General features: G+C 46.2%; 1 protein-coding gene across 2 annotated transcripts in view; it reads right to left on the minus strand.

Moving 5' to 3' along the window:
- Positions 1 to 26932, minus strand: part of LOC135395984 (neprilysin-1-like) — a 207236-nt gene that overhangs the window by 19920 nt on the left and 160384 nt on the right. For both annotated transcript variants that reach the window (XM_064627063.1, XM_064627062.1), the window contains exon 10: positions 4580 to 4743. In XM_064627063.1, the coding sequence (XP_064483133.1) occupies positions 4580 to 4743 (164 nt within the window). The remainder of the gene's footprint in view (positions 1 to 4579; positions 4744 to 26932) is intronic.

Here is a 26932-nt window from a genome sequence, read left to right on the forward strand (position 1 = left end):
CAGGCAATGAGTCAAGCCCTCATAAAACGTCCATTAAAAGCAAACACAAGCCATCATAAAACGTTCATTAAAAGCAAAAACAAACAAACAAACAAACAAACGCGGGCATCGCTCAAGGACGCCGATCATGAAACGTTTATTAAAAGCAAAAGACAGAAGTGACTCAGTACTTATCGCCGACCATTTTCGCGGTCCCAAGGAACGCGCGTCCCTAGATTCACATAGGGAGCCTCCATGTGCGTCCGCAGCAACCCATGTAGGCTCCCTAGATTCACAGATCGAGCAGCGCCATCTCACGGGCCAACTCAGCGCCGTGGTGGATGGAACGACCCAGTGGATGTAGCGTCGCCAAAAGCACGTCCCCGTCTACGTTCGAACCTCTGCCCCCAGATGGCACTCAGCCGACGCCGCCCCCAGAGCCATTTATAGGGAGAGTTTGGCCATTCTCTGATCTTTTGCCGCCTCGTGGGTGGAGCCTATTTTGACGTCAGAGTCGTCGTTGCGCCGCCCAAAAAGACTGAATCCAAGCAGAATCCGCTTATCAGCCATCTGATGCGCGCCATATTGATGCTGTCCGTCAGCTTTGTTGTTGCAATGAATGCAATCTACAGGAATAACCGGCTTATGACCCACAGCCGCCTCCGATAAGAGGGGTTTTGTTGCCAAACTGAAAGAGTTCAAGGACGAAGGGCTTTCGAAGGACAATGTACGCACGTGTCTTCCCTCCTGGCATCGTAAACAACGATCAGCATCAATATGGCGTCGGCGACCGGCTGACAACGGGACAACAATAGAGCATGGCGAGGGAGGTGGCTTAGCCGTGACGTCACATGACGCGCTTCAAGTTAGGCTCCTCCTAATGGCCAAACTCTCCCTATAAACGGCTCTGGCCGCCCCGGCCACGCGTCCTCCCATTGGCGCCAGAAACTACGGGGCAGAAACCTTCCGCAGTTCAGATGCGCAGCGTAGAACTCTGCCTCCCATACACAACCCAAGTGGCCTCCTGGAGGCATGAACTTGAAAATGGCCATTCTCAGACTCAACCGCCCAGTAACTTACACCGGGGGATAACCGTAAAATCAAATGAATCAAATAAAATAACCGTATGAATAAGCCATGAAATCATCTCGTTTATGTCGATGTTAAAAAATAAATAAATAAAAGGGGTACGAAAATGAGCTTCTCACCGTAGACCCCTGCTGGAGAAATCATGATACGCATGAAACAAACAAACAATACATGGTATGCATATGCGCAACAATACGTAAAAGAGACAATCGTTGTTCATACTATGCGTGTACAGCTGTACTTTCATTTGTATAGAGACACGTATTCAAACGAGCTTCAATGAGCAAGTTCCGCGTTAGAAATTTGAGTTGAGCCATTCAATCATTTCCAATAACGGAGCCTTTTTTGGGGGGTAGGAGGGGGGGAGGGAGCAAATGTGTGGGATCCGCTCTGAAAGGTCTAAATCTCTCCTTAGCGGGTCAACTCGAACTTGTAGACGAACCAACTATATGTTTAATGGCTGAATAACAGGAGAATGGTGTCACGAGGTGATGGCGGCTTCGTCACCATCACAAACATTTAACAACAACTGAGCAGACTTGATGGCGGCATATAATTGTCTGCATATTTATTTACCTGTCCCACCGCATCTTCTTCATTCCTTGATGTGAGAAGCCATAAGTCAGGATGCTTTGTAAGCGCCCCTGTCCCACCATCTTAGCAGCAGTGTCTGTCTTCATCTTTCTTTTTCATTTTCTCAAACATGACAAAGGTTTGAAAAGCCATTGATCTCAGCTGCGCAATGTGCGCTGAACTACCTTCCAAAGAGCTCGACCTCCATCAATGTTACCAGGAATTGAGCCAACAAGATGAGCCACTTCACGGAAAAGTCCCAAAGCTACAACAGCCCATTCCTTGTAGTTGGAAATTTATAAGACATATTCTCGTCAAAAACTGACATGGTTACTGAAACACTGTGTTTATGTGGTGCAGACTTGGGTATATAGTTGGGTCTGTGTAATAAACCTTTTGCTGAGTCTGAAAATTTGTCGTCCGTCCTTCTTGTTCCGTGTCTCTCGGTCCCCTACCATGAATGCACACTTGTTTCATAAAAAAGACCGCGCAAAACAATTGGCCGACTACGGGCGCGTACATGCTCACTCGACAATTGCTGATCATTGAAGCGCTGAATCAAGGAATCAGGTCCATTGCTCGCTCCATTAGTACACACACACGCATTTTTCTGTCATTGCTGAAAAAAAGGTGGATATGTTTATTTAAAAAAAGGGAAATGTGCTGCTGAAAAGGGCTAATCTGCTGATGCGTTACTTTACTACAATAACCTCTGTAATATAACCATAACGTTGTGCAACATAATGACATATAACATAATAAAGGAATTATGTTATGAATGCTAATTAAGTTAGGAAATATAATACACTCTTAACCAGGCGTTTGCTATCGAGGTCCAACCAAGGAGCGAATTTGTAATATCTGAACGAATACAGTATAGAATCATGCCGTATGGATATGCCAATACTGATAAAAACTGAAGAAAAGAATCAGTCTTATGCGCGACTGAGATGCCAATCAGAAACTAAAGAGTAAACTTCTCGCTGTAGAAGTTCTTCGAAAAATCTCCTGCACACCGTATGTTTACTGAAACGACCTCGGAAAATGAATAGGAAAAATGTTGTAGTACCTGCGAGAAAACGAATGTGGGAAAGTGCTTTCTCTCAACTCGCTGACCCGAAACTTCGATGGTTGAAAATAGCGAAGAAAATATGAAGTATCAGTGCTTGGTTTCTGTATATGTATGAACCACAAATAAGTACACGAGTACTGGAACTCATCAGTGAATATAATTATGGGCAAAGCCGTTCACGATGCCATATACAAAAATGTTTACATACACTATCATTCACAAGCAGCACTATTCGCACAATGTACAATATGTAAATATACGTTCTTCTATCTGTCTGTGTGCCTCTGGCTCATGCCTTCCGTCTGGAGGACCGGCCCGCTACTTCTCCCGAGGACTCGCAACACTGTGCAGTGTTAACCGCGGGAAATATCCTGGAGCGCATTCCGAGGCAAAGTCGATATTCTGGGGCGGGGCGAATGCTCAATATAATACGCAGCAAAACTTTTGTCCCCAGAGAGTTTCTTTTTCCCTTTTTCTTCTTCTTACGTTTGTTCCCACTAGAAAGTTCCGTGCGCAGGCAACGCGCACTGCATTTGCGCATGCAATTTGTGATAGTATAGATGTGCAGATGGATACAGTTCTATACGACATTCTGGAATAGTTGCAAAAAATCCCAGTCGCGTCCCGGGATCTCGGGATCCACATTTAAAACTTCAAAAATCCCTGGATTGTAGAAACGGCTCGGGGTTCCGAATCCTAGGCATGACACGTCAGCGGTTGCATCATTTTACACATTAGCTCAGTGCTGCTGTGCAGAAATCTACTTATATGTGGATCGTATCCCCAAGAACACAAGGATTTCCTCAGGTCGTCCCCGGGATGTTCCTTTTGGACAAGAATAACATCCTTCGGGCATTACAGCCTTAAAATGCAACGCATCGGGCCATCGTCAGAAGCTCTTCAGGAACTCTCCCAAAACAGCCTCAGTATGGTTCTAGAGCAAAACAGGATATTTTATTGTGACGAATCGATTAATTTGAAGGAATGAGCCCAGATTTTTCAGCACAGGGTCGTTTTTCTTTGTTCCGGCATTTTTGCAACCTCGGTCACCAGCTTTTCATGTTTTGTTTCTCCTTTTTAGTTTAGCGTATGTCCCATAACGGGCAATGAACGCGCCGATCTAAAAACCAAGCAGATATATCTAAGATTCAGAAAACAATATTTCCAGGGGCAATAAACTCACTTCCTTCCGAAGAGAAAACTTTGCCTGTTACGCGACTTCCTGTAAATTCGAGAGTCTTACTGGCCTCCGATACAAAACGAAGGGTGAGCTGCTAAGTTAAATTCGTCAACGCAAACAACACGCGAGGAATTGCTTAGAGTATTAACTCTCCATCGACGCAAAGCCTGTGTTTCTTACTGATTTTGTTTGACAAATTCGGTAGGACTTTGGAAGGTCAAAAAGAGTGCAACAGGATCGTGTCTTTCGGTGTTTTTCCAGGTAAATGTTCCATGTATCATAGGAAGTTTCCGTTTTGAGGAAGAGAAATATTACACAAGACCGCCCCTTGTTTCTGAAAAATGTCATTTAGCCTCGGAGATCGGCAAAAAAAAAAAAAAATGTATCACACAATATTTGGGGAGACTTAGCAGGTAAACGGAACAAAATAATATTTATCATCCAGCTACGTACCCACAGGAACGCGCACAGGACTGAATGACTCTTCCTGAACAATCCGCGAGTATCAGACTTAGGACGTTCTGGGGATTCATATCGAAGGACGAGGACACGATGGCACTTTGGGGACATCCTGAGGAACGTATGTGTTCTTTGGGTTGTTTGACGTCGTACGCGGCCTGTAGAAAGGCTGATGGAACAGACGTTCATAATGGTTTCAGTGTGCGCGTGGTGGAGGGACACCTTACCAAGAAGTGGCTTTAGTTGCGCTGCGTCGACATAAGCTGCTGCCATCTGCTCTTGGGTTAGTGCTGCAGAACTCCCCTTCTTCTCAAGACTGCCAGCTAGACACTGCGTTATGTTGTCATGAAGTTTCCTCGAGTGGGGTGTCCACCAGTCACGCTCTATGCCTCTGTGGGAAACATAATGAAAGTCTCAGGATGCGTCCTTGCGTGCCTTGATTGTCGATACAGGCTTTCAATGAGCGACGCGATCGAAATATTTATTCATAAAGAGCTACATAATTAGATGCCTGTTTTATTGTCAGGGATGTGCCCAAATTCTTTCAATATGCTCCTATTGTGGAGTATAAGGTGGTGAGTGAAATAAACGTCCGGATTAACCACGAAGTTGGACGACGCGACGAATATATTACACAGATCAGCGTACACTGAAACAGAAATCTGAAGCATACAGAAGGGCGCTTTAGCAATGCGTGATTTACGCCGCTTCAATGCTGCGAAACCTTTCTTCATATGTTGTAATCATCATAGCGCACCGCTTCGTGTAACGGCAGCGACATCTCCGGAATTTACGGTCAAGTAACACTATTCAAATTATGTGTCACGCGCAAACTATACATAACTGCAGGACTGCCAGATGTAGGCCATAAAACTTGAGATAAAATTTTCCAATTATGCGGCACGACAGGTAGCTCAGTTCCTTACTGTAAAAGCGAGTTACATTATGGTTGCAATACAACTCTGCACACAAACCTTCCTGCAGTTCATCTCGACCACGAAAGAAGAAAATGTGATCCTACTATGCTCTACAAGAAACAATATTGGATAAAACTAATCATTAGGATGCGGCATCTGAGCCGACACGCAGACAGAATAGAAGCAGCTAAGGAAACCTAAGGAGAACGTGCTCCCATGCCTTTTCAACGCATGAAAGTGTAGTGGAAGTGACAGCCTGCTATGATACGTGAGCTAACCGAAGAGTTCGCGATGAGCTCTCGCCGTGTTTGGGGCAAACAAGACAACAGGCGCCATAGCTACGCGGGACGCCGCAAACTGTAGGGCAAGAAATGTGATGAATGTCTGTTGCTGGTGGTCCATCAGAGGAAGCTGTGAAATTGCATATGCATGTGCCATGTGGTATGGATTACCGAGACGTACAGTACACTCGTAGAAAAAAGGGTCTGAAAATGTGGTAACATCCGAGGGAAGCTGCCGTTTACGCAATGGTCCAGGGAAAATGGCGGGCGCCCAAACCACGTGGTCCCCAGGAGCCACTCACAGCGTCTCCGAGGTGCAGCGCGGGAAAAAAGGTGGGGCCCAGTGCGCATGCGCAGACCGACCTCCTTTCTCAACCTCCTCCCCTTCTCTCCTCGGGTTTTTCGTCTCTCCTCTCGTCCCCCCTACCCCCCAGCCTCGTCCGTTTGGTTTGTCTTCGGCGCTAGTTGTAGAGCAACGATCATGCTGTCCCAAAGCAGACAATCAAAAAGCCGATGGTGTATGACAAATCAAGTTTATTTGTCCTCGGGAACTGCCTCGAAAAAGCTACAGTCATATCTTTTTACGTCTTGCAACAGGCTTCACTGGAGCTTTAGGTGCTTCGACATCGAAGGGCAGTTCAGAAGCCAATGCTGAGCTATATGCGTCGTTGTTGCCCATAGCTGCGGGAGTACTGAAAAAAAAAAATCTATTGATGAGCCGTAACTCTGCACGAAAATCACTGCTATGATAGGCAGTCGATCTTGATTTTGTATTTGAACACCAAAGCGCACTTGTCACAAATGTTCGTAGATCACAGTGAATGAACGGCTGCGACATGCATGAGGGGCAACTAGCATAACCACACATAATTTCATTAGCGGCATATCACAAACGTACAAGTTACGGCAATGCACTGCACAATGAAACGCCGCTAACGTACCGAGTGACTCGTAAATATTGTACGTAATACACTTAACGTGATAAACCTGCGTTACTTGCTTCGGTCGCAAAAAAGTAATTAAACTTGTCTTACCGTTCACCTGCAGTACGTCGGAAAGAGTGCAGACTTCCTCTCTGACGATTTCTGCGTCCTTTGGAGGTGCGGGGATTCCATGTCATGTTCGTCTTCCCGCTGTTGTGATGATCAGGTGGATGTGGCATTCCGTTCTCACATTAGCAGTTTGCCACAATCTAAATCTAAAGCATTCAAAACCCCTCAAACTAACCCTAGCGTCTGCGTGCACAACGGTTGCAGTCCGAGAGAACACGCGTGGCCGGACAGACGCGATGTCTCCTCTGTCGTTTTTCTTTCACCTCCGTTCGACCGACCGCCGTTTGGATACGCGCGCCTCAATCAAATGACTCTCGCCCAGGGCTGGGCAGTAATAGTAATACTTTGTATTATAATACTATTACTGTAATACTTTGAGTATCTGTATTATGTATTATAATACTGATTCTAGAAATGTATTTGTATCTGTATTATAATACACAAAATTGAGGTATTACATGTATTATATTACTGGCGAAGTTGTGATACTTTTTTGTGGAGCTTTTTGCAACAAGAGCGCCACACGTGCGGCTGGTCGGTAATCTTCCTTCCAAGAAGTCCATCTCCCATTGGTGACAAACAAAACCGCCTGGTATGCGGCCACGCTGACCCTATGTTCACAATAAGACCCCTATCCCAGATTACACGGGACTTTTAGAGTTGAGAACACTCGTTTCCCGGCGTTTTCCACACATCCCCACATGTTAGTCATCACACGTGCTATGTCTTCGTAGAAGGGTGTTTGAAGCCGTGACCCATTAACAGCATGCCCAGTCATAACGGTACGGGGTTCTCAACGTGGACAGCCGCACAATTTTGGTCGGCCGTTTTTACTTTGTGGTTCAGGCCAAACCACATGAAGACTGTACCACACAGAAGACAAAATGTGTATTCTGTTCGAAAGTGATCAGCGCATCGAAGCAGTCTACCTCAAACTTGAAACTTGATCTAAAGGTGAGTCTCTATCGTCTTTATTTATGTTGTGTGAAAAAGGGAGGACATAACCAACATCACCCTAATAATGATGACGCGTCATTCTGCTGCAGCTTAAATTGACGTACGTGTGATCGGGATCCGTAGAACATTCTTACAGGACATCCGTTGTTTATTTCTTTATTTTTTTTTTACATTTCAGAGGGTCCATCCTTCTGCACACCTTGAGTATGAAGAAAGCATGAAGGAGAAGCCTTCACTACGAAAAGGGGCTCACAATGAATCCAGCGAGGCCACCGTGCATAAGCAGATGCGCTTGACGGAATGTACGCGGATGACATCCCAAATACCACAAGAGAAATTTGACAAGCTGCTCCTCAACCTTGTCGTGAAAGGCCTGCATCCACTAAGCTTCGTCGAACAAGAGGAGTTTTGCGCATTTGTGGAAGGTACAATGGCCTATGCTTGTTTTAGCCGGTGGACTTACTCACAATATTTCGTTTGTTAATGGAGGCATTTGCCCGCAACTTTTCGTTATGTCCCGGAGAACCCTGGGCAGTCGCATCGATGCCGCTCACGGTGAAATGTTCCGTCAGACAAGAGGTAGTATGGAAAGCCAGGAATACATATGTCCTACTGCTGATATCTGGTCGACGTCGACAAAGAGTTATATGGGCGTCACTGCGCATCGGGTAAGTTTCCCGCTGGCGCTCCCTTTTTTGTACTTGAAGGTACTGTAAAGCAGCACCGATCAAATGTCATTTAGTGTGGCTATTCCAAGCCACCAGGACAAAAACTGCACAAGTTTCATTCCAATCGACGGTGCAATTAATTAGAAAATTACAATTAAAGATTACGGGAAACACTGTACTAGGTATTCGAAATGAATCCGTACTCTGCCACATACGGCGGCAATCACATTGCATGCGTATAACACTGGGTCCGACATAACAATCCACCATAAAATCCGCCCTTGCAATCCACACAACGATCCACATCTGAGGATAAACGGATAAGCGAACTGAAATGAAATGCTGAGCCGTTGAAAAAAATGTGTCAGACGTTCAAGAAGCCAGACAGCGTCGGGACTTGTTTGTTCACAGAGAGAGTTTTTCATTCGAAAGAGGCCGCGAACAGTACGAGCGCGCAGGAGCAGCGGAGAAGTAGGGAGAGGCTCCATCGAACAGCGGCCAGCGCTGGGTTACTTCGCAAAAAACACTGTTAACAGGGGTTTCAGAATGCATAGGTAAACAGGGAAACTAATAATATGGTTACTAAAATAACGAAGTTCCGATGTAATAGTGTGTAATACCAATTTTCAGTGTTGCCCGCTGTACAGGAAGTTGTTTGACACCAGGCGTCGCACCGCTCCACTACGCCGAATTTTTCATGGCAAATTAAAAATATTTATAGCGCGTTGTGGGTCGTATGGTTCCGCATATGGTATTTAGAAGCAACAAAGTCTCTAGTCACATCACCGGCATATCATGCTTGTCTACTGCTTTACAGTACCTTTAATTCACTTGCATGTTGACATCGACGCGAGCATACAATGATATGATCAATTGCTCTGCAGATTGCATGTGACACCCTGGAGCACAGATCGGCAGCGCTGGCATGCACGAGGTTTGCTGGTAAGCACTCCGATGACCGCGTCGCTGAAATTTTGAGCAACATTTGTTTTGACTTCAAGCTCTCGCTGGACAAAATAGTGGGGACAGTTACTGATAACGGCTCCAACTTTGTGAAAGCATATAAGGAGTGCGGAGCGCAAGACGACAGAGATGACGGGTGAGACGCAGACTGCGAATTTCTCCCCATCGGCTACTCTGGTTCCGTCCTTTCTAAGCATATTCGATGTGCATGCCACACGCTGAGCCTGATTGGAACAACCGATGCGAAGCGCGGCATATCTCAAAACGCGTCATGTGAACGGTGTCACACAGCAATCATCTCTCAATGCTCAAAATACTGGAATGCCTCCAAGCGTCCAAAATCAGCAGAAATTGTGCAAGCCATCTTCGGGCAGCAGCTCATCACTCCCTGCGTAACGAGATGCGACTTCTTTTTCGACGCCATGAAGCGCATCTTGCATCACAAGGAGAAGCTGCCGGCCCTGTCGGACGCACTGGAGCTGCCCCAACTTAACGACATGGCATTGGCATGGCATGGAATTGGCATTCCTGGAAGACTACTGCAAGGTTCTGGAGCCAATATCTGTCGGTAAGTCCTGAATATGCTATCGATGTCCAGGGAGCCTAACTGTGAAACTCTGTGGTGTGGTAGATCTTTATTCTCTTAACATGCAGCGTTATATCGCCTGCAAGGCAGCAAGTCTAGCTTTTATGGAGAGCTGCTTCCCATCCTGTTGGCCGTGAGGACCAAACTGAAAGCTGCCAGCGACAGTATAAGCGACAAGACTCTCTTCAGCATTTCCAGCCCTGTAGCGGATGACTTGGAGCGACGGTTTGAGGACATTCTCGCGTTCAACGACGAGCACGCACTCATCGCAACAGCTTCACATCCATATTTCAAAGCGGATGGCTACCCCGGGCGCACCCTGCGACCTGGAAAAGTTGCTTCTAAAAGCCATTGAACACACTGGGGCAGTTGCTGCCGATTCCCAGTTGGCAGCGTACGTCGGCGCTGACGGCAACGCGTCTTCGATTTCACGCCTTCTCCTGGGGAAACTTCAACAGCTGCATCGTCCATGCGCCAGGCAAAATTGGAAGTACTCAAGTATTTGGACGACAAACGGGTCAACCTATCCATGCTCCATGACTATCCTTCCGTAAAACGTATCTTCCTGCGGTACAACACTAACTTGTGTTCATCGGCCCCCGTTGAAAGGCTCTTCTCCTTAGTCAGCCTCCTTTTGCGACCCAACCGACGCTCACTGGAGGATAGTGTTAAAGTGTAACGGCCTGAAATAAGTCACAGCTGGTCGAATTCTCGGCCTTTTCTGTTCCGATCGCCCATGTAATAGGGTTGTGTATTAATTGTATTACTAGTATTACTCAAGTAATACATAGATATATTAGTATTATGTATTATAATACGTTTGCGCAAGAGTATTATGTATTTGTATTATAATACAAAATATCAGTATTACTGTCCACCCCTGCTCTCGCCCAATCAGCGCGAAGGAAACAGACGCCAGTTTTTTAGACCAATGAGCATCCAAATATTTATACATATATTGCGCAGCCAATCAGAGATCTTCGGAGTACGCGCGTCGGTGCCGACAAGATTTTGGAGGCGGTGCGTTTCGCTTTAGAGCCGGTGGCTGGTGTTAACGACCTGGTTTACCGCCTCGATGGCGTCGCCCTCTCATGTTCGGTTTTCACGTCGCTCGTGAACTCCTGGAGTGCAGCACGCCCTCTCGGCTCGCAACATCTGGGTGGTAAGTCCCGAATGGCTGCTTCCGTTATGGTGGTAATGTTACACCCTGCCAACAGGGCATAATATTGCCACCCATTCAAGTGGTTTAACGTCAACACCTTTTCGGACAAACATATGTGACAGCCCGTTACCACCTCAAAGGTATAAGTACTTAACTTTTTTTTTTTCTAAGAGTGTAGCGCAAAATTGAGGCCGCATGAAGCAAATATCCAGAGAGATTGCAGGAGCTCAGGCGGAACCCCACCCAGCGTTGTCTTATTTCTTGCTCTCGCTATCCAGTTGCGTTTAATTCAGTGCCTTTCGTAATCCCGACAACAAATATGATAGTTGTATGGTGCAAACAGGATACAGTAGGAAATCAGCCAAGTTTCATTGCAACTGCTTTTTACAACAGCTTAATCACAGGAAAGCTATGATAAAAACAATATATCCCCTTTGTTTTTTCAGAAAGTATGTATTCCGTACCCTTGTCCGTTCCCGCGTCATTTACTATCAACTCAGATAGCGATAACGAAAGGAAAGTTAGGTAGCAAGCGAGCTGGTGGTGACCGCGTAGACCGTGTTTGTGTTTGTCTGTTTTTGTCCCTACCTCGTCTCGGGTTTTCAAGTCATGGATCAGATAGCGATGACAGTGCACAACCAAACCGACTCTCAGAGCTGTTCAGAGCAGTACGGGGAAGGGTCAACGAGCGAGTTGTTCTCCTCAAGAAAAATGGCGTCTCCAGAATTACCGGAACTCTTGGCAGGTGACGCCACGCGGTCTCCTTAGGCAGAGTCGCGTATAAAAGAAGGATTCTGGCCATTAATGGGACCAATGACCCGTTGAAATACAGTTGGGTATTATTGCAGGTCAGTGGGGCAGCCAGAAAAAAATATTCCGGGAGGGGTTCTATGGAGAGGAGGATATCCTCTCGTCTGCTTCTCCCAAATGCACTACCAAAGGTACCATTTCGGGGGACCCAGAACCCCCCCCCCCCCACCTCTGGCTACGCCAGTGTTACATGCTATTCAAAGTTATCCTTCACCCTTATTACTGGAGGTCACCGTGTTTGAGAAACTTGGTTGGTTTGGACTGAAACGGGTATCCCGAGCGGTATACCAAATCAACGTATTTTATGGCCATAATTGAACCTCTGTGTGCAATAAGGGCATAAGTCGAATTATCCCCTTTTTAGTGTTTTTGCAGCAATGACATCTACCAAGCAGCATGTACCTGCTAAATAAAATTTAGGACCATATTGCACTAAGCTAACACACCTCCCCACCGACTTCCAAGGGAGCATCATCTGAAGGGACAAATCAACCACTCTCTCTCACTCATTCCTCCCTTTCACTCTTACATTTTTCTCACTCATACACACAATCATACGACGGGATCGACGCAAGCGGCAACTGTTGAACATGAGAGAACTGATGTTCTGAGGCTGGAACAACATAGAAAGGACAAATACATACAAAGCCTCAAATTGCCTAAGAAATTAACGATGGACGCCCTGGACCGGTAATCCAGAAGATGTGGGTTCGAGTCCTACAGCTGGCTAACCTTTTCAGTGGCTTCCATCTTTCATCGTTAATTTCTTAGGCAATTTGGGGCTTTGTATGTATTTGTCCTTTCTATGTTGTTCCAGCCTCAGAACATCAGTTCTCTCATGTTCAACAGTTGCCGCTTGCGTCGATCCCGTCGTATGATTGTCTGTATGAGTAAGAAAAATGTAAGAGTGAAAGGGGGGACGAGTGAGGGAGAGTGGTTGATTTGTCCCTTCAGATGATGCGCCCTTGGAAGTCGCTGGGGAGGTGTACTAGCTTAGCTCAATTGTAGAGCCCTCGGCCGGTAATCCAGAAGATGTGGGTTCGAACCATATTGCAATTTATTGACGCGCTACAGGAAGGGAAGAAACGCGAAATGCATGTGTGTCAATGGGATAGACAGCCAGATCAGGCCTCTTTTCTACACATGCATACAAATGGCGTAGCTTAAATTTTGCTACAATGCGGAAATGAACTTCGACTTCCACTCGAAAAACATGTTCTTCCTACCTCACGTGACCGTGTCAGCAGTGCTACTGAGCGTTGTAATCAGAAAAACTTGCGCACTGTGCTAATAAGTCATATTTTGCTGGCCATGCAGAACATTATTTTCAAGATTGTGCTCGTTTAGCAGCATGATAATCACGATCTAGGCTGGTCCACTGCACAAAGGTAACTTCGGCCATCCTGCCGTCACCATGAAAGTCCGACTCGTGAAAACTGTTTTTTTACTGCACGACAACCCTGCGCGAGCGGTGTTATATAGAAAAAGGGGATATGTCATGCTCCTGGATTTTGTTCCATTCCTGCTAAATCACACACACAGAAATGATGCGAATGGGACATGCATGTAGAGGAGACACGCGCATATATGTTACACATTTTGCATTTGCGTTATCCGAGGAAACTTACCTGCAATTACTTTATCAAATATCCACTTGCAGTTTTCTCGGTTTGGGATTTTTCGACTTATCCCCTTATTGCATACAGAGGCTCAATTATCAACGCCGTCTGGATGGAGAGAGGCACATCGGGAAGACCCAGAACTGCAGAAATGGTTACTATCAGAACTGATTGGCCGGAAGAGTGGCAGAACTGCTTTTTAGTACACAGACGGCTGCCTGAATTTTTCATCACGAAACATAAACAGACGGAATCAGAAACGGGAAAATATGCATAAAAACAACAACTTCATTTGATGATGATGAATGGAGAGTTTCATCTACTCTCTGTCAGGTGGACTGTCGCCCCATCTCCCTTTGTAAAAAATTGCTTGATCCATGGTCGAATCCAGCCCACAAACGCTCTGCCTTCGAAGCCCTTCTGACATTTTTGAAAAGGCGCATATGTTGCAACGTTATTTGGATTTTTAAAGGGATTTTGAATCCAATTACGAATATTCGACGAAATTATGGTTGAAATATACAGGGTCTTACCCTATAAAAGTCTACCCGTGCCGGCATGCCGTACTGCGCAAATTACTCAATGCAGGAGATAAACTGATGTTCTGAGGCTGGAACGACATAGAAGGGACAGTATACAAACAAAGCCTCAAATTGCCTAAGAAATCAACGATGAAAGATGAAAGTCACTGAAAAGGTTAGCCAGCTGTAGGGATCGAACCCACATCTTCTGGATTGCCTGGTCTGCCTTCTGGATTGCCGGTCCAGGGCTCTACCAATTGGTAGAGCCCTGGACCGGCAATCCAGAAGATGTGGGTTCGATCCCTACAGCTGGCTAACCTTTTCAGTGACTTTCATCTTTCATACTCAATGCAGGTCTTGCATAATAAATGGTCAATGGTCTTGGTAAATTTCGAAGTGATTCAGCGCCGCAGCACGAAGTTATAACGCAAAACGTGCAATTCCCGTAGTCAAAACAATCAAGATGGCGGCATTGCCAAGAGCAGTTGACATGCTCCTCCCCAGACGGCGACGGGTCGCATATCCTGCCAGACGGATGGAACCGCAGTTTTCATTTCGCTTTCGTGTAACTGTCGTATTTTGCCCCCGAAGTGAGCAACGTGAGGAACGAAAGTCCCGACGTAATTAGCAGACGACACCCAAAAGGGATGTCGTCTGCTTACTGAAAGACAGTGAAATAACATAACGCTGAGACGTCTCTGCCTGGGTGGATGGATGGATGGATGGATTGCAAGAGCGACACGTCGCCGTCTGGGCAACTGTGTCACAAGTGCGAGTCACAACACCGCCATCTTGGCTGTTTTGACTTCTTGAACCTCACGTTTTGCGCCATAACTTTGCGTTGCGGTGCTCAATCACTTCGATATTTACCATGATGGAATGTCCTTATGAGTTTTATACGTAGGCAACACATCGTACCACCTGCATTGAGTAATGGGCGAGCACGGCATCCCCGGTAGACTTTTATAGGGCAAGACCCTGTAGATTTATGGGTGACAAACATCTCCTTCTAAACACCTCCACGCTGCGCTCCCGCGTCACGGAGTTATCACACTTCGAATATGAGGAGATCCTTTCACTCTTGGATCGCCTCCTCCTCGCAGGATCTCGGTATGACGTACTACCGAGAGCACAACGGAAGTGTGTAGTTTCCCGTCCACATGACGACGCCTGTACACACGGACGCAGCGCGGCGAAGTGCTCGGAAACGAAATGAAAGTGATCGAAAGCGCAATGACGTTTAGCTATGGAGCAACCGGTTAAAGCGTCATTCCCCGCCTATTTCATGAAGCTGCTCTGCACCGCTTGGCGTCACAGTCGGCGGAGACATCGAAAATGGGAGATTTTTAAAACTCGGTAGCATAAAAAATAATAGGATGTGGGAGGTGGGACTTTGCGAACGAAGTGCGTGGAATGAGGCGTACAGACTCCGCCAGAGGCAAAGTTCTACCCGTGTGGTTTCTCAACCATTTAATGAACGCCTAGTGAAGTCGAAGTTCTCATGAGAACCAAGAGGAAGCTTGAGCGACACAGAGGAAAAGACAAGCCTCGGTTGTCCGTTTCTTCCCGGATGAAAACGAAGCCATCCCGGCGACTGATATCCCAGACAACCACGACAAAATTTATATGTCCAAACAATATTCAGAGATTGCCGAAGCGGGCATTCCATGTGAGGGCCGCAAATATATATCCAAAGAATGTTCGAAGATTGCCGAAGGGGGCATTTCGGGTAGCATCCACAAGGATATGTCCAAAAATGTACCGACACCGCGGTTGGGCCTTTCACTCCTCTGAGGGAGAAAATGTTGAGGGCAAGTGGGGTTCGCGCTGACAGTAGTCAGATGTGACACTTTTCGAGCCGGAAGACGAATGGCGAAGTTGCCTGTTGGGCGATGAAGTGTGAAACCCAGTCCAGGCGCAGTTCAGTTAGTTGGAAGAGATGTGAAACTGCGGGAGTAGACGCGGCTGCTGGACTGCTTCATTTATTAATTACGACGCAAAGTTTCTTCTTTCATAAAAGCAAGTATGCCAAACTATACCGTACACATAATGCACGGTTATAGAGCCTTAGAAAGCGAATGCAGGCTGTTTACATATTGGCGTGACCACATTGCTCAGAGTGCCAATATTTAAACAATCTTGTCCCGCTTGGATTGCTTATAGGAATGCTATCGGAGAAGACTGCGTCAGTATGAGACAAAGTCAGTGCAGGTTTACGCCTGGGTAATAACGTGGTAACTAACACAGAAGTTAATTGCGCTCCCCGATTGAACGCGATCGGTGTGAATTGGAGACGCACAACGAACGCACTATACATGAACGCGAGCGCTGTTCGGATTAGAGACCTCCAGTACACACGTGACGCTTGTTGTAGTGTGGTCTGTGTGGCGACAATGGCAAGTTAATCCCCAAATATGCCTCTCTTGTAGGCCTCCGAGAAGTAAACGCTTTCAAGATAGAGAGCGACATCCAGTCCTACCTACGACATGCAAATCGAGTGTAATTGGAAGTAATTTTTGTAGAGCACCAGAGTAAATAAAGTTTGCCAGAGCATTACACACTTACTCAGGAATTGGCTGATACTTTATTTATTATACTCGTCATTTGTCTTCATATGTGCGCACGTCTGCGTGGCGATCGAAGAAATGCACTGTAATTTCACACGGATATTTGAAACGTCTAGAACTTGTGCACAATACACTACATATGTAAAGTTTTGGAGCGCCGTCTGGTGGAGTGGACACATCAAATAACGGTAGGTGCATTAAGGTAATTAATATCCAAGTGATACATTCTTGGGATATTCATGGAAATGTCCAAAAGGGTACCACGGGGACATGCATGTGCCTACCCAGGGACATTTCTGGAATGCAGGTAGGATATTGAATATCCATAGATGAATATCTCTGGGACGTTTGCGGGATGGCATTTTGTTGTCTGGGTACGTTGGGGAATACAGGCTAACGCCTGGTCCGCACTATTGCGTTTTAATACGTTCGTCCGTCGGCGACTCTGTGTGACGGATGCATGGGTTTCCAATTCACGTCCGCACTTTAGCGACGCTGCTTTACGAGAAATGGCTTATAGCCAACTACGTGAAGTGAAGTAAAAGATGACAAGAGCGCGCGGCGGCACGGTTACCGGAGCAACGACCTGCATTTCTTGCGTCGCTCCGTCCACAAATTGAACTCTGCGAACCTAAGCGTCCGTCGCTTGCGACAGGGCCTTGCGTCGGTTCGCAGACGGACGCAACGCCACGCACGCATTGAAACGCAATAGTGCGGACCAGGCTTAAAGGTACTGTAAAGCAAGAGGCAAGCTGTTAATATTGACAGCGGCATTTGAAACTTTATTCCGCAAGAAATCCACACAGCACAGAAAACATTTCTTAATCGCGACTGAAACTGCTGCGAAAAGACGCGTGGCCTGGTGGGAAACAACCGCCCATTTGTCGAGCAACAGTGACCCAATCCTCTATCGGCTAAGTCATGGGCTAAGAAGCCGGCGTCTTCAACTTACTTTAAAGTTTGTTCAAACGATATAGTTCCTGACATATATATTCTCTCAAAATGCAAGAACATTAGTACATCGTGGAAATGTGTAACAGAACCGTCGCAGCAGAATCACAGTGAGAGTCACCTACGCAAAAATGCACAAACACACAGGGTCGCCCGTAATATTAAATCTGGATTTTCTAAAAAAATAAAATAGGAGGTGGGTTTGAACGAAATTTATGGCGTGTGTATACTGAGCACCCAAGCTGTCAAATGAGGCAGCAGTATAATGCCTTCTCCTTTACATTACCTTTTGGACGTAAGGTTCCAACCTGCATACACGAGCAGTCTCAATCCTGCGCTGCCGACGGTCATGGGGTGGTACGGCGGGTTCGATGGTCAGTATATTTGCACATGGGCTTTTCGCTCGCTCCCTGGCTTCCTGGGCACCCGGAGCCAAACAAGATCGCCGGGGTTATAAACTACGTGGCGATGGCGGTCATCGTACCACAGCTTGGACGCGACCTGGTGGTCGAAAGTGCAACAGCGGGCAAGCTGACGGCATTCTTCAGTGCTTCATTCTTCTGTAGCTGCGCTGCGCTAGAGTGCTAGACATGCGGCCCCGCTGGAACCGGCAATCCATCAGCGCGAGTCGCCTTCCTTTTCTTATGGCGACGTCGTCGACGCAGACAAATGGATTAATACCTATATGACAGGGTGAGCATGCATGATCTCTGAGACGACAAAACCAAGCTCAACAACGTAGCTTTTTACCTAACTGATCTTGCGAAGGCGTGATTCCTGAATCGTGAGGTGCAGTTAATATATCCTGGTCGCTGTTCTGCGAGAAGGTACAATATCTATTTGGCCGCCCGGCGTACAGGAGGGCTGACGCTGATCGTGAACTGTTGCAACGTGCGCGACAGCCAGGGGAAGCTAGTTACCATTTACGGGAAAGCGATTGCGGGCCTGTGCCGCCGGTTATCCTTGAGTGAGTGGCTCTAGATGGCGTGGTTCTCGCCCCTGCCGGTGTTTTCGTCAGGAGACGGGAATCCCTGGGACATAGCACGGCTTCGGCTTCGGCTAGAGGCTATGAACCACACACTCCTGTCTAACCGTCGGTGCTGCGGTTCCGGTCTGGAAACGGGGAAGTTGGTATTGAATAATGTTGTGAATCATGTGTGTTGCTGTCTCCTGTGTCGTTTCTTATGATGCCTTCACAACATAGTTTCGGTATCACCTCTCTTCAACCCATGGAGCCTGTTTTCTTTTAAGCTAATATCCTTGAACTCGGAATGTCTCTTATCATAAAGAAAAGGATCCTTCCGAACACGTTCAATAAAGAGCTCATCACCGTCGCCACACGCCGTGACGACGGGTACTACCGTTTTATTGCCACGCTCTCTAGGTGCGTGTCATGCTGCCGGAAGTACACAACACGATGTCATATCCTTCTCTTTTCTCATTGGCCACCCGCTGTGCCTCGACTGCGAACAGTCGCACATTGCACGCCTGCCTCCGTGGGAGGGAAATCCCGCGGGGAGAGTTCAAGGACGTCCTTCAAGCCGTCGCAGGGCGCCGCGCGTCAGCTCTCCTGTAATTGCGGACGGACGTTCATATCTCCTACGTCCAGGACGTCCTCAGCCTCTGCTGTGAAGGTCAACCTACTAATGCGTGAAACAGCCAAAATGAAACATGTACTAAAAGGTATTTGTCTATTTAGGTATTTAAGACGCGTTTCAGCTGCTGATAACACAATCGTCAGCGACTGTAGAAGAAACCTTGGCGCTCTGCCGTGATCTACAAGGCTCAAAGACCGCGGACAAGCCTCGTCGTCCATTTCTTCCTGATAATATCAATAAAATTCGATAATATAATGCATCATTTTATCCATCAGTGTCGTCTTTCTTGCTCTTCTCTTGGGATTGTGGACTTCAGTAGGCCTAACACTAGCGACAAACCACATCATTTCCGGGTAAATAATGATCGCGGAGCGAATGTTGAAGCTGGTTTTGCAGATAGTTACAAGAGGATATACAGGGTGTCCCAGAAAACGTGTCATTGAACTATAACTAAAAAAATTGTCGGCGCCGACCAAAGATCGTGTAACTTCCCTGCGCCGGGCAGAAGAGCTCCAAGTAGAGCGCGAAAAAGCTGTCCTCGGCTGGGAGTGCACGATCAAATTACAAACACATGCTCAACGTGCAGCTAGCTACAGAGCTTCGGCTATTTTCCATTTGTATATGTACTTGCTGGCTTGCACTGCGGCCTCCACAGGTGGCGCTGTCACCGTGGAACATTGATTTCTCGCCGAGGCACACTGTCAGCTCCGACCCAAGCTCGTGCCACTTCCCTGCGCCGGGCTGAAGAGCTCCAAGTAGAGCGCGAAACAGCTGTCCTCGGCTGGGAGTGCACGATCAAATTACAAACATGTGTTCAACGTACACCTACAGAGCTTCGGCTATTTTCCTTTTCTTTATGTACTTGCTAGCTTGCATTGCGGCCTCCAAAGATGGCGCCGTCACCGTGAAACATTGATGTCTCGCAAAGGCGCACTGTCAGCGCCGACCCAAGATCGTATCACTTCCCTGCGCCGGGCTGAAGAGCTCCAAGTAGAGCGAAACAGCTGTCCTCGGCTGTGAGTACATGATCAAATTACAAGCATATATAATATATATACACCAAAATTTCCAGATCATGGAGGTGTGAGTACTCACAGAATGAAATTAAAGGAGCATGGAAAGGAAATGGCTGAATGGCTGAAAACCGTTTTTAATTTGTCAAGCAGTGTGGAAAAATAATTGTCGTAAAATATTTCGGCTGAACAATGTTTTGTTGCAGCGGAATTTGATTTATAAAATCGCTTCCGTGGCGGGAGGCTCGCGCGCTCCAGCCGCAAGCCATTCCCAATTGACTGTGACGTCAAACGTTAAAAGTGTTCTCATTCACTACGGAAAATTCATCTGCTTCGGACACGGCATGCTCCTTGTTGACAGCGGTTCATTATGTTCTGTTGGTTTAAGGCATAAAACAGAGGTGCAAACGAACAATAAAACATTACGCTCATAATGGTAACGCGATCGTGTGTCTTACAGTCATTGTTTTTGTTTATTATATACGTCTCCAACTAATGAAAAGTGCCAGCGTCTCACATGAGACGATACGCAGGGCCTTACGGGACTCTACGATCGAGCAGGACGGGCCCATCACAATGCCGCCATTGCCGTTGCCGGAAACGGAAATCCGTCCGTGATTTGAAATCTTGAAATAGTGCTCATCTTTTAGGTGAGGAATATAAAAGCATATGATGCAATTACTGCACTTAAATATCGCGAATTTACTTGTTAAGCCGTGAGGAAAGAGATGAAAATGCAACCTTCTGTACGTTTAATCGTTAAGCCAAACTCCAACATTCATCCGGGTCGAATCCGAGGCCGGCCAGAGCCAGAGTTCTGTATGAAGCAGCGGCGGTTAGACGCAGAAGACGTTCGGAGGCTTTCTGTGACCGTGATCTTCGCAGTCAAGTTATTTCTGCGTTGCCTTCGACATCCCCATTTTCAACGATTCGTTCAGTGAACAATGTGTATGCCACCTAGCACCGCAGTGCCCCCGTGGTACGCGTACGTCCGCTTTATAAGTGACCGAAAGCGTCACGTGGTCTGCGTCCGAGATATCAAAATCTTCTACCGGAGCACTTGCGCGATTTTGACAAGACACGGCCGTACTCCGTAAAATGGACTTCACAAAAGAATCCAGACGAGAATGGGCACTACCAAGCTCATATCCTGGGCCTCGCGGGTAAGTTTCTATTCTTCTATGGTGAAAGTTCACGGAGTTGAAACTAGCGTTTGCTCATATTTTCTTTGCGCAGAAACGAAAAAAGACGCAGAAGCGCTCCAGAAGAAAATGATTCCAGTGCCACCACTACGAATGGGAAGCCAACTGGATGTTGCCGAGGAAATACCAGATGATGAAGAAATCGAGCGCACTCGAACGCAACAGGCGAATGGTTAATTTAGCTTCGCATGGAGCACCAAATGGAGCCAAAATGAGTTGCCTCAATTTGAAAGTCTTCATGTCCTGTAACATGCACAGTTGTTTCAATTATGTCATGCCTATCAACCAGATGTTACAGCACGTGAAAACTGGGCAGTACAATATGTCTTGCGAAGTGGAAATGACAAGATTTCTTTGCGGTGTGCCACATATACCTGTGGCAGGGCAGGGTGTTGGCAGCTGTTCGGTACGCTTTAATGCCATGCAGATTAATTGTTATTTGCATTCTTCTTTTTTTTCTCTCAGATCCATCTGGGAAATGATGTGTGGCTATCGCTTTAGAGATATGACCACATTCTCGCCATTGGGGATCAGAAAAAGTCTGTCAGAGATACAGCTATGTTCATTTTGTCGAGTGGCGGTCTGCTGGACAAGAGCACCACCGGTCTCCCATCTAACCGATACATACAGAGTGGTGCAGTCGGGAAGGAATGCATCGACGGCAGGAAGCTCGTGGCATTGTACAGTAAGTTGTTCCATTTTTGTCGTTTCGACGGTATTCCCCTGCCACCACTGAAATGTTCCTTCATTTGTTGACAGACCTATATGCCAAGTACTGCAATGCACACTCGATAACAAATACGAAAAATGAGCAGCAGATATTTGTACGCAATGTACTGCGCGCTAAAATAAGAGATATCACGAAGACAAGAAAAATACAGATGAGAGAAGCACTGGTGGGTATGCATGTACATCTAACATACAGGGTGTTTGCACCAATGTGTCCAAAAATTTATTTTTAAAAACATGGCTTTGGACACGTATCCCAGGGTATATGTGCCATAACAACAAATATTTAACAACTATTCAATTGAAATAAATTTACCGAATTCAACGATTTTATTTGCTAAGTTAGCCTGGCGTTTTCTTTCTTTCTTCTTTTTTTTTTTTTTTTTTACTAAAATGGAAAGCGCCATACTAAGGTGTAGAATTGGGGTAGCTGGTATATGACATTTTATGAAAAACAGCCACAAAAAAGACAAGGGCGAATGGATGTTGTCCTGAGCGCTTCCGTTTGTCCTTGTCTTTTTGCGGCTGTTCTGCATACAAGGGAAGCCCATGTTGGATTTATTCACTATCGTCACTGAGTGCATTCCCTACTGCAACCGGGAAAAAGCGAAAAATAAACGCGGAAATTGTGGTTGTAAGTCGCACAGTTTGTCAGCCGCTGTCTGTTTACTGCTGAAATGCCTTACCATTTCTCGTCCATGTCACTGAAAATGACAGAACAGAAAGCAGGAAAGACAGGTCACATCACAATGTACCGATGACGTTGTCAACAAAAGTAGCTTGTGTGGATACGGAATCTGAAGGGGGGAGCAAAGGATCCATGTCCGGTCGTGAAGTGAACAGATTGTAACCGACAATATTTGCACCTGAAAGCTGCGCCATTTCCCCGTCTTTTTTTTTTTCACTGTCTTTGTCATGGCATAGAATGCACTGCGTGACGTTTCCGGATAAATCTGACACGGGCTTTCCATTTCCGTAAAAAAGAATGTTACGGCAAGTTGACCACTTGAGGAGTGTAATCTGAAAAATCGGGATTTATTTTTGCTGAACACCAAAAATATTTTTTTGGCATCGCCAAGCACCTCAGACATGAATGCTGAAAGCTTCAGTTATACAGTATGTGAGATTTAAGTATATGTATTTGGCGCAATAGAGCAGATATCCTGTACCCCTTACATGACGCAGTCGTTAAAAGGCGGAAATAAGGAAATGCGACAAGCAATACCGGAGCGCTTTTTATTTATATTTATATCTGCGTTTTTTTTGTTCTCAGTTCTTTTATAGTCGTATATACCACCTGCTCGTATCAGTTATACATTCCTTATTCGCAAAGGTAAAATAGTTACTTTGGAGGCTGGTGTAACCTTATTAGAGACGAAAATTGTTGGCCAACAAAGTCTTGCTCTGAGTCACAGGGAGGTAGGCTCTCTTATAAAAGTTAACTGTCCGAGAACGGAATGAACAACTGGCAATCGCTCAGCACGGTACTGACGTTTTTTTTTTTTTAACGTTTGTCTTTGTTTGTAACGCTTCTGTTATTTCAATCATGAGAGGCCAACTGCCCGCCAGATCATATGCATTTTACATACGAGCTTAATCTCTCTTGAGTACTGTGTGATACCAGCAATGTTCAGGTCAGAGTTTATTGCCAGCTAACAAAGTCGAAATTCGAAATTCTATCGAAATTCTACGTCTCTCGCATCCTTCTTGAGTAAACGGTACAAACCGTGTTTGCACATCGTTGAAGGCGCTGTGAGGGAATATGAATTGCCCAGCGCCGACGTGGAGATGTACGAAGAGCGTGTTCAAACAAGTAACGTTCCATACCTTTGTGGAGCTACAAAGAACTGATGGAAATGTTGTACCTCGAAGTGTCGTACGAGGCTTTCATGCAGCATTCTCTTTTGTTTTCGTCGCTCGAAATGATGCTTGTGTTCCCCATCTGCTATTTACATGTACCCACAATAGAAGAGTTCATTGTAACGGCACAGGCTATAGTCAAAATCATTGACGGCCTCAAAACCTCTGCAGCCGCTCCCGATGCAATCAACTCTAAAGTGATCAAAAATATAAAATCCATCAGTGGCATGTACTTATCTACCACCTTTTCGCAGTCACTTGCCACCGTTCCAGTTTTTAAAAAGGCGATATACTCACGATCCACTCCTCTATCGACCCATTTCTTTGACAAGCCTATCTTATAAAATCACGGATCATGTCATCTACTCAAACCTTACGGCTCACCTCGAATCGAACGCCTTCTTCTTTCCTTTTCAACACGGTTTCCGCGAGGGATATTCATGCGAAACGCAGTTAGCATGCTTCATTCGTGACATCAAATCTAACATGGATGGACGCATACAAACCGACGCAATTTTTCTTGATTTCGTCAAATCATTTGACACCGTCTCCATTTCTCCTCTCCATTCTAAACTATCGTGCCTTAAAGGGACCCAATCTTTGTCGATTCGGAAACTATAGTGCCGTTTTACTCTGCGTTCATCACCGGCAGTACCGCCGAAAATGCGACGCGAAATTGGAGCAGACGACGGATATAGTGTTCCAGAATAGACGGTATGCAAAACCCTGCGCCCTCTTGTAGCGCGCACGGATACCTCCGGAATTACTCTATGTTTGAGGCGCCCTATTGGGACTGTGCGACAAACTGGTGGTGCCGCGATGCGGCCTCCGGAGAAAGTACCTTGCGTGATAGCCGCCGGGTAGCCAGCTTTGATTACATGTGAAGCGCGAGCGTCTTTTTTTGACACACTGGAACTGTTGCATCGCTAACTGTGCCAGCGCCTAAACGAACTCTTCTCGTGATTTCTATGCTTCCAATACCACCGCCCAAGCAGCACGCCAATATTAGTTCAATATTGGACTCATGTGGGCTACCAAGATTCCCAATATTGGTCCAATATGGGCTGCCAATATTGGTAAACCCATTTTGCGCCAATATTGCCAATATTTGTGTAATACCAACGGGGAGTCCGTGTAATAATAAAGCATTATCCTGTATAATATTCACCACTGATATTACTTTCCTCTGAATTTTGCATTTTTATTTTTGCGGACCTAATTGATCCACGTTTCACATTATTGAAAAAAAAAAAATCATCGCCCCAAAAATCGAAGTACGGGTGCTACGCCCGCCTTGCCGAAGGACACAAGCAGTCCCACGGAACTGTCAATGCCAAAGGTCCCTCAGAAGCCTTCATTGGGATCGCAATATTCTGTGGACTAAAATTTTCCAACCCGCTCAGAGAGTACAAAGGAGCGAAACACTTTCGAGACGGTGACGGACATACGCCAGAGCAATTCACACTGCTTGCAGCAACTTGAAATCACCTAACTTTACAGAAGAATTCCTATCAAACATTGTGTTTTTTACTTGACCTGCCGCGATTCCGTTACCATTACAGCAACCAGCGACATTTTAGCCCTATGAAACGTCCGTTCGGGCTATCGCGCATGCGCATTAGTTGTAGGACGCGTGATTTAGCTCAAACAACCCGCTCGCTCTCTGTCGGCTCGACCGATTGGAATTGGCATCCCGAATTAAGATGGCGGCGACTTTCAAGACGTGGAATGTTGAGTTGTCCAATTCTAGCGAACGTTACATTGGGATTGCCACGTACGTTGACTGTTTCGAACAATGTGTATCATCGGCGAGAAGTTGTTGGATGTAACGATGTACTGAATTGGGTATTTCACACGCTTCAACGTTCAATCTTGCCGTGCTGCTTGGGCTATTGCGCAACACTGGTACGTACCATTTTCTGTATTTTCAGTGAATATGGGGTGTACGCGGGCAATATGGGGCCCATATTGCAAATATTTTCCCAATATTGGCTCAAAGTGGGCAATATGGGGTCCATATTGCCAGGATTTTCCCAATATTGGCTGAAACTGGGCAATATGGGGCCCATATTGCCCATTTTCAGCCAATATGGGGAAAATCTTGGCGAAACGGGTCCCATATTGGACCCGTATCGCCAATGACCAGCCAATATGGCCCAATATTGTGTGCTGCTTGGGCGGGGGCACTAGACTCGGAGCGAATAGCGTTCGTGACGCGCGTTCGGCCATTGCATGAGGTGTGCACAACACGAGCGAATATGTTCTATTTCTTTTGTTCTAGTTTCAACGAAACTGAATGAGGACCTGCAAAATGATCAATGATTTACAGCTGCCTCATTCGTTACGGTGAAACGCCGCTGGATACCGTATCACCGTCAAATGCACCGACCAAACGGCAACCTATTTCGAGATAATGATTGAGATGTTTCATCGCCAGTGCCCAGTGCCGATATTGCTCCCGGCAATCTGGTTGATGAGCCTCACAGTGAGAACGGAAGTTCTACGTTGTCCAAAACGTTTAGTATTCACGCACCGACCCTTTCACAGCTATCGTGGCGCAAGCCTACGGCGGTAGCCGTGGTGAAAACTCATATAATTTCTTGTTTGAGAATCTATTTACCGTTATTGTGTCTGAAGATACTGGAAAAACTGCAGTACAAGTTCAGACAATAAGTTGTGACCTCACGTGTTTATTTGTATGGATAAAACGGGCGCACGATGTAGATTTCAGTGACGAAGCTATGTGTGTGCAAAGAGGACGGAAGGAATACAAGACTCAGTCAAAAACATGATATTACAAATGTCTGGAGTCAGAGAAATACACGTATATAGCCTTCGCTAGCAAGCCAGGATTTTGTGAGACGTCAAATAACCATCCTCTCGACGTATCACTTACAGGTGTTTTGACCAGACAGATGCGAGTGGCTGTTCTCCTTCCGCACTGTTAGATACATTATAAATACATTGGTTGCTTCTGTACAGTTTGTCTCCATTCTCTTCGTTCGCGCCCCAGACAGGTTCCACATTATTTGCACTTCGAAAATTAGCTCTTCTATTTACGGCGGTAGCCACGGAAGCTACGGTTCCACTTGAGAATGCATAGAGCGGACGGCGTGGTATCACG

The sequence above is a fragment of the Ornithodoros turicata genome, chromosome 5 (genome assembly GCF_037126465.1).
Source record: "Ornithodoros turicata isolate Travis chromosome 5, ASM3712646v1, whole genome shotgun sequence".
NCBI classification, from domain to species: domain Eukaryota; kingdom Metazoa; phylum Arthropoda; class Arachnida; order Ixodida; family Argasidae; genus Ornithodoros; species Ornithodoros turicata.